This window comes from Lindgomyces ingoldianus (assembly GCF_010093535.1).
Source record: "Lindgomyces ingoldianus strain ATCC 200398 unplaced genomic scaffold BDR25scaffold_32, whole genome shotgun sequence".
Taxonomy (NCBI): Eukaryota; Fungi; Ascomycota; class Dothideomycetes; order Pleosporales; family Lindgomycetaceae; genus Lindgomyces; species Lindgomyces ingoldianus.
The window spans coordinates 249,657-263,189 of NW_022985193.1; the positions used below are offsets into that span (position 1 = coordinate 249,657).

General features: G+C 52.5%; 4 protein-coding genes across 4 annotated transcripts; 1 reads left to right on the plus strand and 3 right to left on the minus strand.

The window, feature by feature from the left end:
• Positions 1 to 189: 189 nt before the first annotated feature.
• BDR25DRAFT_305944 (uncharacterized protein) lies at positions 190 to 1,497 on the minus strand. The gene is made up of 2 exons (XM_033690525.1): positions 1,150 to 1,497; positions 190 to 1,071 (listed from the first exon to the last, which is right to left on the minus strand). The coding sequence occupies exons 1-2, from the start codon at positions 1,399 to 1,401 to the stop codon at positions 424 to 426; spliced, it is 900 nt and encodes a 299-aa protein (XP_033543561.1). The 5' UTR covers positions 1,402 to 1,497; the 3' UTR covers positions 190 to 423.
• BDR25DRAFT_305945 (protein-L-isoaspartate O-methyltransferase) lies at positions 1,498 to 3,007 on the plus strand. The gene is made up of 2 exons (XM_033690526.1): positions 1,498 to 1,981; positions 2,055 to 3,007. The coding sequence occupies exons 1-2, from the start codon at positions 1,880 to 1,882 to the stop codon at positions 2,622 to 2,624; spliced, it is 672 nt and encodes a 223-aa protein (XP_033543562.1). The 5' UTR covers positions 1,498 to 1,879; the 3' UTR covers positions 2,625 to 3,007.
• Positions 3,008 to 3,533: 526 nt separating this feature from the next.
• BDR25DRAFT_74290 (uncharacterized protein) lies at positions 3,534 to 6,655 on the minus strand. The gene has a single exon (XM_033698978.1). The coding sequence runs from the start codon at positions 6,442 to 6,444 to the stop codon at positions 3,703 to 3,705; it is 2,742 nt and encodes a 913-aa protein (XP_033543563.1). The 5' UTR covers positions 6,445 to 6,655; the 3' UTR covers positions 3,534 to 3,702.
• A 4,839-nt stretch (positions 6,656 to 11,494) lies between these two features.
• Positions 11,495 to 13,272, minus strand: BDR25DRAFT_74307 (uncharacterized protein). Its single transcript, XM_033698979.1, has 4 exons — positions 12,647 to 13,272; positions 12,516 to 12,595; positions 12,105 to 12,468; positions 11,495 to 12,058 (listed from the first exon to the last, which is right to left on the minus strand). The coding sequence occupies exons 1-4, from the start codon at positions 13,177 to 13,179 to the stop codon at positions 11,641 to 11,643; spliced, it is 1,395 nt and encodes a 464-aa protein (XP_033543564.1). The 5' UTR covers positions 13,180 to 13,272; the 3' UTR covers positions 11,495 to 11,640.
• Between the last annotated feature and the right edge of the window lie 261 nt (positions 13,273 to 13,533).

The following is a 13,533-nucleotide window of genomic DNA, read 5'->3' on the forward strand; positions in this document are numbered from 1 at the left end:
CACAAGTACCCCAATGCATGAATTAAAACATCTCGATTGGTTCAACCGTGACATATTAGGTGCCCAGAAATACTAGGTTAGAAGGATTTAAGGCTTAAAGGGGAGGAAACTATTGTGAAATTTATGTAGGTTGGGAGCAGGGAATTGTTTCTAGTGTTGGAATTGGAGTTATATATTTCATGTCGTAATTTAGAACTTTTGGCTTCAATTTCGATACAGGTCGATTTTTGTTTGCTTAAAGTGTGCTTGAATGATGTCTAGATTCTCGGTAAGCAATATTTGGTTCCTGTCGGGCGGCCAGAGCAATCTTTTTCTCCAAGTGTGGACCTGACACTCGTTGCCTCATTTATGAGGCCGTAGAGGCCACTTCGTTTGACCCACGTAGCAAACTCATCATATCGCGTCGTACTATCAACTTCCCACTTAGACCCTTCCCTTCCCAACCAAGTCCTCAAACAGCACTTCTCGTCTCCGCCTCACAGTATCCAGCTCCAGCTCCAACTTCCCCACCTCACGTCTCGCAGCCTCCCTATCCGCAGGCAGTCCCGCAAACGCCTGAACTTCTTTCTCTAAGCCCTCGACCCTCTCTCTCAACTGGTCCCCCAGCTTCTGCTGCTCTAACATCTCGAGTATTGCTTCCGCTGACGCCATATCTGCATTCTTGGGCGCCCTCCCCTGTGTTGCAGATAGCGTAGCAAGCTTGTCCTCGTATTCCCGTATCTTGGCTTTTAAATGCTTTGTCTGGCGCGCTTGGTCGTTTGTCTGGCGCTGGAGAGAGACGGGCGTGGAGAACGCAGGGTCAGATTGGAGCTCGGAGAGTTGGGCTCGGAGGAGAGAGTGCTGCTTTTCGAGGTATTTCTGCAGTGCGTGGATGTGCGTGAGGTGGTTGGATAGCGAGTGTGAGACGGATGTCTGGTGGATCAGCGTGTGGGCGATTGTCTCGGGGGTTGGGGTTGAGGTGTTGAGGTGGATGGCGGCGGAGGCGAGGGAGGCGAGGGCTGTGGAGCCGGGGGTTGTGAGGGCTGCAGTGAGGGTTGAGAGGATGTGTGTATCATCGGGGTGGGGTTGTGCCTAGGACGAGAGAAAGGGTCAGCAAAGTGGGTTGAGAGATGCCGTGGATGGTCGTGGCGGACCTAGCTCGGCTCGTACCTCATCCAGCTCTTTCAACGCCTCTCGCTCCAGTCGTTCCTGTATCACTCTCTCTTCGTCTGCACGCTCATTCGCCGTCGACAGCTCTCGAAGCACTTTCAAAGTCTCCTCGTTCCGCTCAAATGTCGGCATCGTTCGCCCGGCATACTTGTAACTCAACCAGCTCTCGATCTGCGCCCAGTCTTGAGCTTGCGCACGCTGCTGGCGGGCTTTCGATGGTGAGAAGAGATCTGAGGGAGTGAGATTGTCCATCACATCGACAATGGATTATCGAAAGGTGGCGAGGGAAGTGTTTGTATTGATATGCGCCGACCAAAACGCCGAACGAATGTATCACCATGCACCATGCACCATGCCCAGCTGGCCCATGCGTCTGCTACCCCAGATTCTGAGTCTCTGAGTGACCTCAGCCCCGCAACAATTGCCATTCTTTGATAACCACAGAATGACCTCACCCCACCCTCCCTCGGCGTATATCTCCGCCATAACTGCCTCACCTCCTTACTGTAGCCTCATATCGAACTTCTAACAGCTCTGGCGATTCATACCCCCACCATCCTTCACCTGCAGGCTCCTCCTAGTTACTCTCCTCCTAGCTACTCTCCTCTTTGCTTTCCTCCTTGCTTTCCTCCCTCCCTTTCTCCTTCCTTTCTGCATCCTGCCTCTCCTCCCCAAACTCCTGCGGCCAGCCCGCGGCCCATCGCCTCTGACATCTACTAGAAGCTTCACAATGGCGTGGCGAAGCTCTGGCTCGACCAACGCCGGTCTTGTCAACAACCTCGCGCAGAACGGGCTCATTACAAACGACCGAGTGAAAGACGCCATGTTGCAGGTAAGTACAGCACCCGCGATCCCCCAAAATCCCCCTCCTACGACGGGTAATCAGAAAATTGAAGAAGCCATAGGTTGACAGATCCCACTACGCACCCACATCCCCCTTCGACGACTCCCCGCAACTCATCGGCCACCAAGCCACAATCTCTGCGCCCCACATGCACGCCAGCGCCTGCGAATCCCTCCTCCCGTTCCTGAATCCGGGGTCCCGCGTGCTCGACATCGGATCCGGCTCGGGGTACCTCACCGCCGTGTTTGCGAAACTCGTCGGCGAGACCGGCACCGTCATCGGCGTCGAGCACATCCAGCCACTTGTCGCCCTGGCCCAGGCCAACATGCGCAAGTCAGCCGACGGGCGGCAAATGCTGGATTCGGGACGAGTGCGGTTTATTAAAGCGGACGGACGGAAGGGGTGGAAGGATGGTGCGCCGTATGATGCAATTCATGTAGGCGCTGCGGCCGCCGAACATCATGTCGAGTTGACGGAGCAGTTGAAGGCTCCAGGGCGGTTATTCGTGCCGGTTGCTGAGGGGTGGATGCAGCATATTTATGTGGTTGATAAGAAGAGTGACGGGAGCGTAGAGCGAAAGAAGTTGTATGGTGTGCAGTATGTGCCGTTGACGGATGCGCCAGTGGAGTGAATGACGACTGGAAGACGAGAAATCAGGAGGTGTCCTAAGATTGCAAACAGTCACATGAGATAAGCTAGGATAGGTGCTGAAAGGATGAAGCAGGATGAAGAATGAATGATGGAACCTGGACATAAGACTTGGGCATGGAACATGCATCTTCAACCCTCTACCCTCTATACATACATCTTCGGCCTGGCATATTCAACGATGCGCCGCCTTCAGGGTACAACTCGATACGACTCGACCAAGAGAACACAAAGGCTCTCACCATCTTCAATTGCCATGGCAGTGGCGAAGGAGGAATAACTATGATAAACTGTATTGTCATTGTACGATTGAGATTGAGATTATTAGCACACACACATATATATATATATATACGCGCACTTTATACTGTTAATACTATCTGTTAGGAAACCAAAACAAGACATACAATTCTCAACAGAAATTCTAATCCTTTCGGTCGACTAGAAGAATCCACTCATTGCAGCTGCTGGCAACAAATATCCTTAAACAATATAGAATGTGATTCCTTTAGACAATAAATCCGAGCATTAGATTATTCAAAAGCACTGAGTGTTGGAAGCGTACCTGGAATCTCAAAGAAAGCCACCCACGGAGTCTTCGAGCGCAGTCCTCAAAATGCAGATCGCGTAGCAGGGGAAGAAACAGGGCCCCTTGGACGAACATGCCACATAGATAAAGGCGCGATTCTTGACAGAACACAATATCCTGGCCAAACTCTCGCTTCGTGAGCACAAAAAACATAACAATGCATGAACCAAACTCACACCCGATATAAAATCCGCGGCTCTGTAAAATGAGATTGATACTGAGCCTCGGTCACATCATAAAACTAGAAATTATCTCGAGAAACAACTGCTGCGCAGGACTATTTTAAAGTAAGGACCGAGAGAAGTTCATTATACTCACAAGGATAATACTATCACGACTGCTATGCCATCATGTAAGCAATTATCTCCTTGAACCCTTTGAACTAAATGGAAGCCGAAAACATCATAAAAATACCACTATAGCAGCCATTGCCATCCACCTTCCTATTCCATACCTACGTGCACCACCAATATCAATACCCCTCAATCACGCGTCCCACAAACCCTTCCAGAGCCGCCACCCCTTTCTCCCCCCTCTCATTGCCACCAAAGAGACCCGGTCCGCCACCGGGTAGCACCAACACCTTGGCACCCACTTCGACGAATTCTCTCGAGGCAATAAATTGGAACGTGACAACCGTTGAAGCCGCCGCTGCAGTGTCGGCCAAAGTGCCCAAGCTCGTATCATCGTCGTCGAACCCAAAGCCGAACGATCCGTCCTCGTCGTCCTCCGGGGTTTCTGGAGCAGTCGTGTTTGCGTTCATAGAGGTAGTCTCGGAGGCGACGGACACTACTTTTGCAGAGGCTCGTACACTCGCAACATACGCAACAACGGCGCTGCCTACAGTGAGGCTCTTGACAGCCTCAGCATTAGCCCCCAAAAATCGGACCGCAATCACTCTGTTCGCTTTGGCCGCTCCATCAATTAATACCATGCCTTTTCTAATCCTCACTACCGTTGGACTCGCGATAGGCAGATCCAATGGTACTACCCCTATGGTCCCGACCTGACCTGCATGTAGACTCCGCACAGGCAACCGCAGATTGCGAAGGGAAGTTATACGCACGCGTCGCCATTCCGCGTTTCGCTCTTGCCCATAAGATCTAGATCGCAAGGCTGAATTGCCAGCTTGGCCTTTATGCAGCGCTCCGGGGAAGGAGCGGGATGTTGGAACAGGTGAGTTTCGGTGCGAATGGCTTGGAGGGGTCGATCTTCTCCCACTACCGCTATCGCTGTCATCTGAGACCGTGTCCACAGGATATGGGCCGAGAAGTAGTTCGTGGCCAACATGCAGTGTTCCGTAGCAAAGGTGGCCGCCTACGACCGCTGATCGATCAGAAGATGTTGAGGCGCTCAGCGAGAGGGGTTTGGAAGGCGCTGGGATGTTGCTATATATATCCTCAATATAAAACAGTGTACGAGGAGAGTCACCAAGTGGTTCCGGAATAGCGGGTAAAGGAAGCTCCCGGAGGAAAGCATGGAGTTTGTTTATGCCGGATCCTTTGACTGCGCTTGTGAAGATAATGGGGACCAGTGCAAGGGGGTCAGATTCAAGCGTCTCGACTACTCGCCCCGCCTCTAGAAGGTCGTCGGCAGAGACCACGTTCAAGTCCGCTTCTGAAACAGATCCAGGCGTGTCGGAAACAAAGCATGGCTTTCTTCTAGCGTCCTTGAGGGCTGACAGCACTTTGGCCAATGTTTGACGGAGTCCGGGCTTGTTGGCAAGGTCCAATTTTGTGATGATGACTAGCAAAGGTAATCCCAAATTCAGGCAGAGTTGGAGGTGGGTCTGCGAAAGGTCAACGTCTGCAGCGCCCGGACCAAGCACCTCCTGGGAAGTTGTGGAAGCGCCAATTCTCCCAGAAGAATCTTCTGTGTTGTCTGCAGGTATGCAGAGCAAAGTCCAATGGGGGTCCCAACCCACAAGTCCTCGGACAGTTGTTCGACGAAAGCGGGGGTGTCCCGCAGAGTCAGAAATAAATACCAACCTCCCCCCTTCTGCGGTCGCATGGATATCGACCCACGAAGACACATTGCCAGCGCCATAACTGACCACCTGAGCTGAAGTTCTCGTACCGTTCTGGTCGTTCACATCCTGGTAGCCAATCAACTCCTGTGTAACAGAGCTCGTCATCCCGGAGACAATCTCATGCCTATGTTTCAAAAGGCTTAACCGACTCTTTCCCCGCCCGTTATCTAGGGTGGCTGTGGACAGGCTACCAAGCAGGCTGGATTTACCAGACATGGTAGCACCAGTCAGCGATATGCGTAGCTGTTGGGTGCATCTCGGAAAGTCATTGGTGGCTGCTACAGAGGGAGGAACACTAAGGGCAGGGGTGGGTGGTGAGATGCTAGAATCCTTCTGGCCTTCTTTGGCGTCCTCCTGATCAATCAGGTTTTGATCTGGTCGAATGAAGGCTTCCGCAACCCAGAGCTTCCCGGACTTCACGCTTTGCTGTAGCAGATCTTCAACCCACTCACAGTCACCTACAGCGACCATGCGGAGGATATCCACGCAACAGCCCAGACTCGCAGCCATTGCACGTAAATTGTTTAGGCTCTCTTCCATTTCATCTTCAGCCAAACCCACAAAAGAGCCATCATCAGCGACCCCGATCTCGTACAGGGCGCCCTTGCTCTCCTCCAGACCGGGAAGGAGCTGCCTGGGCACTGCAGGGGCAGAGAGGTTTGCCTCACCTGCGAGATGTGGCAGGACCAGGTCTGTGGACGAGGATATGTGATACGGGCAAGACTGCTGCAATCGCCACAGTAACTGAGTGGTCAACTGTTCAAGGCGGTGCTGCCGCGCTTGGGTGGATGACAGGGGAGGAGGAGTGTTCGACAGGAGTCCAGCCTCAGACACACTGCGGCTGACAGATGAGGAGGCAGGAGGTTCTGTGCGACGCAGTGACCCTGAGATATGTCGTCCGGTACTGGTCCGTGTGAAGGATCTGCGGCGCCGGAGCAGCAGATGAAGCTTGTACTCTGTAGGCCCCTCTTGCGGTTCTGCCTCTAGCCTCGTAATGCCACTGTAATCCTCGTCCACGCTGACGGGGTTGGGGAAAGCTCGGTGGGCCGCAGCGGTTACCGCCCGGGATGGAATTGTTGCGGAATCCTGCGGGATCGCATGGTTTGGCCTAGCGTCTGGGGGAGGAGTCGACCACGGAGAAGACACTCGTGGCGGATCAGGGTCAAACGTGAATATTGAGGCCATGTTGTTGTTGCTGTGGTGTTTGGACAGAGCGACCCCGAGGGTGACGGTCAGGCGACGGATCTTAGGCTGCGAAACACTGCCGCATGCGAAGCAAGGAGTCTAGAGGCGATATAGACCGAGAGTTGGTGTGCGAATAGTGGGTATGGAACAGGTGCGACAGTAAAGGAAGCATTTTGGGCGAGTTGGAAAACAGTTGAGGATGAGTCTTCTTGCAGACAACTGCGGATGCAGTTGCAGGGTGATGAGTCCCCTCCGTGGACTAAATTAGAGAAAACATAGTCATGGCGACATGAAGCGGTGATGCTCGTGTCTTGCAATGCAGATGTGTCGGTGGTGGTGCGAATCGAGGTTGTCGGCGACGTGGTTCAATTGAGGTTGCTTTAGAGTCACGATTGAAGGTGGCCCAAGCTTGTTCGTGGGGAGTCATTCACGCCCATCACGTGTTCTTGACTCCTCCTTGCACCTCACCGACACAGAGGATTCCCAGAGGGCCCAAAATCGAACCCATATTGACCAATTGCATCTTCCAAGGAGAGGCCGCAATTGGGGGTTACTCTGGGCGCATGCAGCCCTCCGGACAAATCCTTCGAGCAATCCTTCCAAAGCCATAGGGCGTAGGGCTGAGGGTTTCCGTAACATGGAAGGGCAAGACCAACCTCTACATTCTTCATAGCTAAGTCGACGGTGTGTCTGACACCAAAGCACGGCAGGGCGATGAAGGGTGAGTGGAGTACATATCACACAAACCAGAGAACATGTAAGACAACACCCAGACCAGATACCTTTCACTACGCCTCCAACACATTGACTCCACAAAATGACTCAATCGTCGCAGTCAGGGACCAATGTGGCTCAAAGATGCCATGCAGCAAAGCAAGTCACATCTCCGCATGGCATCACTCTCGTACGAGACCGTTGGTTTTCCGGACCAACTGCTCTGCACCCTGCTGCTGTCTGAGGAGCGCACGTTTACGCTGCCAGAGCGACAGGAGAAGGACGTCGTGAATACATTGCATCTGCACTGTGCTTTTCCATTTGTATTTTCAGAATCATGAACTTAAAAACCGGTCTCATCGGCAGGTCCGAATGCAAGTGCTCATCTGCCGCCGCCACTTCTCGGCTCTTTTCTCCTACGGGAAGCGGTGCAGGCTATTATTTGAAATCGAGGCCCCGGAAGAGCACGGTGCTTCGATCGTCGCCCAGGGTATCTCCCACAGGCCATGGTTGTTCATTTCTAGGTTGGAGTTGGACTGAAACATGAGGGGGTGAGCGCTTACGACATACTCATACTCCGTAAATGGACAAGCGACAGTGGGCAGTAATGAAAACGTTCTGCTCGAGCGCTGAAGTCATGTTGTATAATATCACGAGATTCTGCCTTCCTCTACTCTCTAATGTCCTCAAAGGTCATCGATGAGATCATTAGCGCGAGATCGTTGAAGCTCCGATGGATGTAGTCTGTGAAGAAGGGGACCAACCAGGAAGATATGCAAGCGCCGATGTCCGAGTCCGACGGCCGGTTCGCTGTTGAACCCCTGCAGAGGCTGAGTAGGAACGTATAATTAGCCCGACGAAGTGGGTGCAGACATCTGATACTTTGCAGGCAGCCAATCGAAAGACACCAGATGCAATAAAGGCCATTTTATTTCACCCGGCCATTTTGCACTAGAGAAGCACGCTTTGCAACGCCGACCAGTTGGCCTTCATCCTTGCGGCATACAAGCCGCAAAGTGTCGGCAGGCCAACGCTGCAAGCCAGCGACATGGAGATACACCCGCGTCCAGACGGTTGGGACGGGGTCGAAACCGCCTCGCGGGCAGCCTCACCCTAACGTGGGTGAGGCTTGCAGTTTGCGTGGTTTGATTCCGCGAGCAGTTTAATGAAGGATCAAAACGCTTCGCGGGTGATGAGATACTCTCTCGTTCCTCCCGTCTTGTGTGACTGGTCATCTGCGATCGATTCCTCCCGCATGTGCTTCTTTCTTTTGACGGGCCACTATTTGGACGAAAGGGGATCGTGCTGGACACCATCTACCAGAAAGAGACAAGCGTGACGCCGCGGGCGTGAACTGGACACAACAGTTGGATCGCCTGCATCACCGGCATCCGCAGGGCTGGAATGGTGGGAATGGAACGGTGCTTGCAGGTCGACAAACCAGCAGTCCAAAAAAATTAAAATTTCGCTGGTCAGGTTAACTCTGGCCTAATCTTGCCTGATGCTTCAACGTCGCAATTATTTCCCCGTGATTCCCTACCACAACCTTGAGATCACGAAACAATGGCAGCCTGCAAATATGTACAGGATCCAGTAGCCTTCGTGCGGGGTTCTTAACAGCACCAATTATGCATGCGCTGGTGTGTTGGTGGTGAAGCGCGAGTGCGCGCATGCTGACAAAGCTCGACATGGCTTCAAATGTTCGAAGCAGTGACTCGAATACTCTTCCTGATCACCGACGCAATTCTTCATCTTGGCAGGCGCAGGGAAGAGCAATCGGCGTCGATGAAAGCGTGAATACTTGCATACCGCTCGTAGCGCAGAGATAATTAAAGTGGCTTGCGACGGGCTGACGTTGTTGATGCCACACAAAATCGATGACAGACGGAGACACAGCGTTGTGATTCGAGAGGTCTTACGCTGTATGGGACTCGGTTCAGTATCTTCTCACCACAATGGATGGCCTTGTCTGCGTCTCTGATGACCGCCCGGCACCCAACCAAAGTAGCACGAGCTTAGACAGGGCGACCAAGCATAAGGGTAAAGTCATGGGACTCGTGCCTTACGTTACAGCCGTGACACAAAACGCAGCCCTACGCCGCATCGTTATGTCCGTCTGACTTTTGTGCTGCAGGAAGTGGTGGATGATGCCGCAGGCTCGTGCCTTTTTCCCTATCTGCATTGTTCGGTATCGGGATGCTTCATTTGTGATTCGCCAATAGTGGCGTAGACAGAACTGGGCCATCTTCTCTGCTCCAATCTTTTCCCTGACATCCTTCCCGCGGGTCCGTTTCCGCCTCCGCTCATCTTAAACGGACGACCCATGCGGTCCTCATCTGTCAGCCAAACAATCTAGGTCATGTCAGCACTCTGTTTTGACTGCGGCGCAGTCAGAGAAGTGGCCATTCAGAAGACCTCGGGGCCAAATAACGAGCAAAGAACGGAGAGTTCGCCCGGACCGACGCAGAGGGAAAAGGCGGTCTGCCGTTTCGCATCGAATGACTTGTAGTACCAAGATGCAAGATCCTCTTTCTGGTGCTGTTTTGGTGGCCGCTATCTCTGAGTCTGGTGCAAAACAACCTATGAAGTCGTCTGTCTGCAATGCCACGGTAGTCTCCTTCGGGTGCCCAAGGTATAGGCCGGAAAACTGGACTCCGGGTCAATCTGCAAATCGTGGGTACGTCTCTTAACGATTACCATGCGTGTCGGATGGTTTGCCTGAGTAGGGTGCTGCAGGCCTTCGGACCCGTGTTAGAGCCCCGGCCCCGACCGGGTGCTAGGAGATGCTTGATTTCCGTCAGAGGGCAAGGCGTGAGCGAACGTAACGGGGTTCGCGCGCCATCCATCCAAATCAAGTATCAACCAACAACGGGGTGACGTTCAGCATGCGTACCACTTCCTTCTGACACCTCTTTGCCGTCTCCCACATAGCCTTGGCGTGCATGCCCGCCAGCGATGAGCACTTTCGTCGAACGACTGGCTGTAGCCTACACGTTCTAGGGTAAGCTTGTGCCGGAAGCAGTATCCAGGTCGTAAACTAGTGTCGCTTAGCCAATCTTCAGGCCCTGAGACTTTTCTGCGTTCGTTTCAAGGTGTGGAGGTTGAACGAGGAGCAAATGGATTGGTCCCTTCGTTGACCAGCGCCCCACAATGAATTATTCTGTCAAGAGACTTAGTCCACGATCATCCGAGACCGAACCTCAGGAGGGCAGGTGTTCTTGACACTTGCAGTCCCCGATCCGAAACCGTTTTACTCGATTGCAGTAGATATTGTCTCGCGATATGATCTTAGTGGTGGCCAAATATGGTCATCATGTACTTTCGAGAGGTATCGTGATCTGACAGGCAGTTTTCTTTTTTCAGTATGCGTCCAACAACACTTGCTCTGAGAACGACGGTCTCATCGGCCCATCTATTGCTTCACAAGGCTTCCCGCCCCAATCATGCCCCACCTCATGCCCAAATCTCTCATCATCTCGTACGGAAAATATCGAAAGTGCCGCCACTGGTATCAATACTCGTGTCTGTCCTCATCTGCTTAATCGTTGCACAACCCAGCCGCCTGTCTCGACCTGGAAATTAGGCGAACGCACAAAAGCCCCCAAGCAGAGCTAAAAACTGTGCCAATGAGCGAAATAATGCCTAGGGAGGGTCGACACTTCATATCAAAGTTAAAAATAATACCATTTGATGCGCCAGCTGGCTCATAGGGAGACAACTGTCTGCCCGGTGAGCAGCTGGAATTAAATGAAGCAGTCATGGCTTTCCCCAACCCTTGAAGCGACCTTTGCTTGAACTTCCCCGCCCCTACGGGTACTTTGGCGACGTCTGCAGCCACCTCATCCAGATTGGATTGTGCTACCGTGACCTTGCAGATGATCAACGCCAAAATTCCATCGTTGCTGACATGTGCACCGTGTTTGGAGTGCAAGCACCCAAACTTACAATGATTCCCCAAAGCAACCTCAGCCCTTGAGCTTGCTTCAACCCCTGAGAAGTCTAAAGATGCCTCCTGATAGCATGCAAGTCTAAACAAAACGTCGTCAACTTTTTGAACAAAAGGGTGACAGGAGAATTCGATAAGAATAGATTGCAAATGCGAAACGCTGCAAGAACTCCAACCCTGATGCATAATCCACCGGCCTGTATACCATACCGAAATCTTTCCCAAAACATTATGATCCAATACATAACAAAACCATGGGAAGGGCTTGTTTGGAGGTTGTCGGCATCTCCGAACTGTGATATCGGGTGGCTGCATTAGGATACCGCTGGGTCCTTGCGTAAGAGTAGGATGTCGTTTTGGAAGGTATTGTGAAGTGACAATACTTCCAGAAAATATTCCACGTCTTCCCTGAACGCCTCTTTGCCATCCCGAACCACCCCCTTTCCATGAACAATTGAACGCCGCCCAAAACCATGAGGAGATTCGTAAGATGACTCTCGCGGAAGGCCCAAGCGTTTCATGCTCAGCCCTACCGCTTACCTGCTCGTATCTGACGTTCGTCGTGGCTTGCATTTCTCGTGAGCCATATGGCCGTTCCTGGCCGTGGTACGAGTGAATTCTGCCCCGCAGCGCGGGCAGTAACTTTTTGCCGCCGTACCGGACTTCTCTCGTTGGTGGCGTAGCAAATTGCTGAATGTCGAAAACTGCCGTCCATTGCAACCATGCTCCCAGCATTGAGGCTTCGGTCGAGCACCCACTATGCGCGGTGGCATTACGCTAGAATTCTGGCTTCCAGGTGATGAAGAAAGCCCAGGAACGGTGGTTGAATGATGTGGAGCTAGCCCGGCTGGCGGGTCATACGATGAGTATGGGGCAGCTGAGGTGGAAGGAGGGTACATTGTGGTTGGGAGGGAATTGTACGGATCATAGCTAGATGGGGGGTAGATAGGCGGTCTATGAGGTATTAGGCCTGGCTGCGGTAGGTGGGATTCAGACTTACGGTGGATAGCTAGAGGAGGTACTCGCCATTGTACCAATGTTTTGGCCAGGTAGACTGGTATGAATTGCTGGGTAGGGATAACTATGCGGGGCAGAGCTGAGCATTGGAGAAGGTTCGCTAGATGGAGGATAGCTGATAGGGGTTGGACTTGCACGCATGGAACCCAGAGGTGGCTGATATGGACTTCGTGGAACTGATGGTTGATAGGGAGGTAGCACCGTTTGCTCGCCGGGTCTGCTAGAATGTCTGTGGTTTTGAAGGCTAGGGCTCGATGTATAAGATGGCACATACGTTCCCGAGCTCTGAGGTGGAGGTTGGGATGATCGAGGTTCAGGGTACGTTTGTTGATTCATTGATGGATAGCCTGTACTGTTAGCTCTTGGACAATAGAAGATTCGTTGGGTCTCTTACTTGGCGAATCAAGAGTTGGTGGAGAGCCGTAGTGGTGGTCCAGAGAACCGTATTGCGCAGGCATCTGAAAACCCAATATGCTAACCCTGAGTCAATGATGGGAAATCAAGAGGAGCTACAAGACCATTTACCTCATATCTTGCAATTCCACGGACGGATCCTGTGGATGATCAGGGTCTGGTGAGAGGTGGAATTCGTATTCCCCAGCAGGGTGGCTGCCAGACAGCGAAGGTAATGGAGACGGAAGAAGATCAGAGCCAGACGAATGCGGAAGTTCAAATTGTTCAGGCTCTGACTGAGTCGATATCGGCACAAAATCGGTAGGTGAGCGTTGGGGTGAGTGATAGGGAGGGAGATCGAGTGGTTGGGAGAGAAGTAGGCCAGGAGGCGGGTTTTCTTCAAATCCAGTCGGATGGGAGGTGTTGCAACGTGGAAGCGGCTCGAGGATTTCGGAAGGATCCCAGACGGGTGTATGTGTCTGTTCAGGCTGGTAGGTGACAGATATGCGGCGAGCGGAAGGCAGTGTTGCGGCACGGCGCGAACGGATATTCCGTAGCTGTGGGAGCTCCGGCGGTTGGATAGACAAGCTCTGGTCGGTACGGGTTCTAAGTCTGCGTGAGATGGTCGAAGTCTTTGGTTGTTGTTTGGGAGACCGAGGGGTCATGATCAACAAGAGAAGGGCAACATAGGTTTAAAGGTGGAGCGCTGGTGGGGTAAACATACTTTTTAGTGTTCCTGGATTTGGATAATTTTGGTGGACTTATAACAGCCTTATGGGTCAAGGAGCACTCGCAAGGCAGACTTGCGGCATTGATCTTGATTTCGAGAAGCGACCTGCGCCATGCCGGGGGTTCTTGAGGGTATATACTGGTATAGGGTATCTGAGCTCGAGTAACTTACAGGTGTGATCCGACTCCAACATCATTTTCGGGACAGCGGCTGGTGACTGGTTTGTGCCTTGAAGGATGGGGCCCTGGACCATGCGTGCGGGCCAAGCTCCCGACCGTTTAGTGCAGGA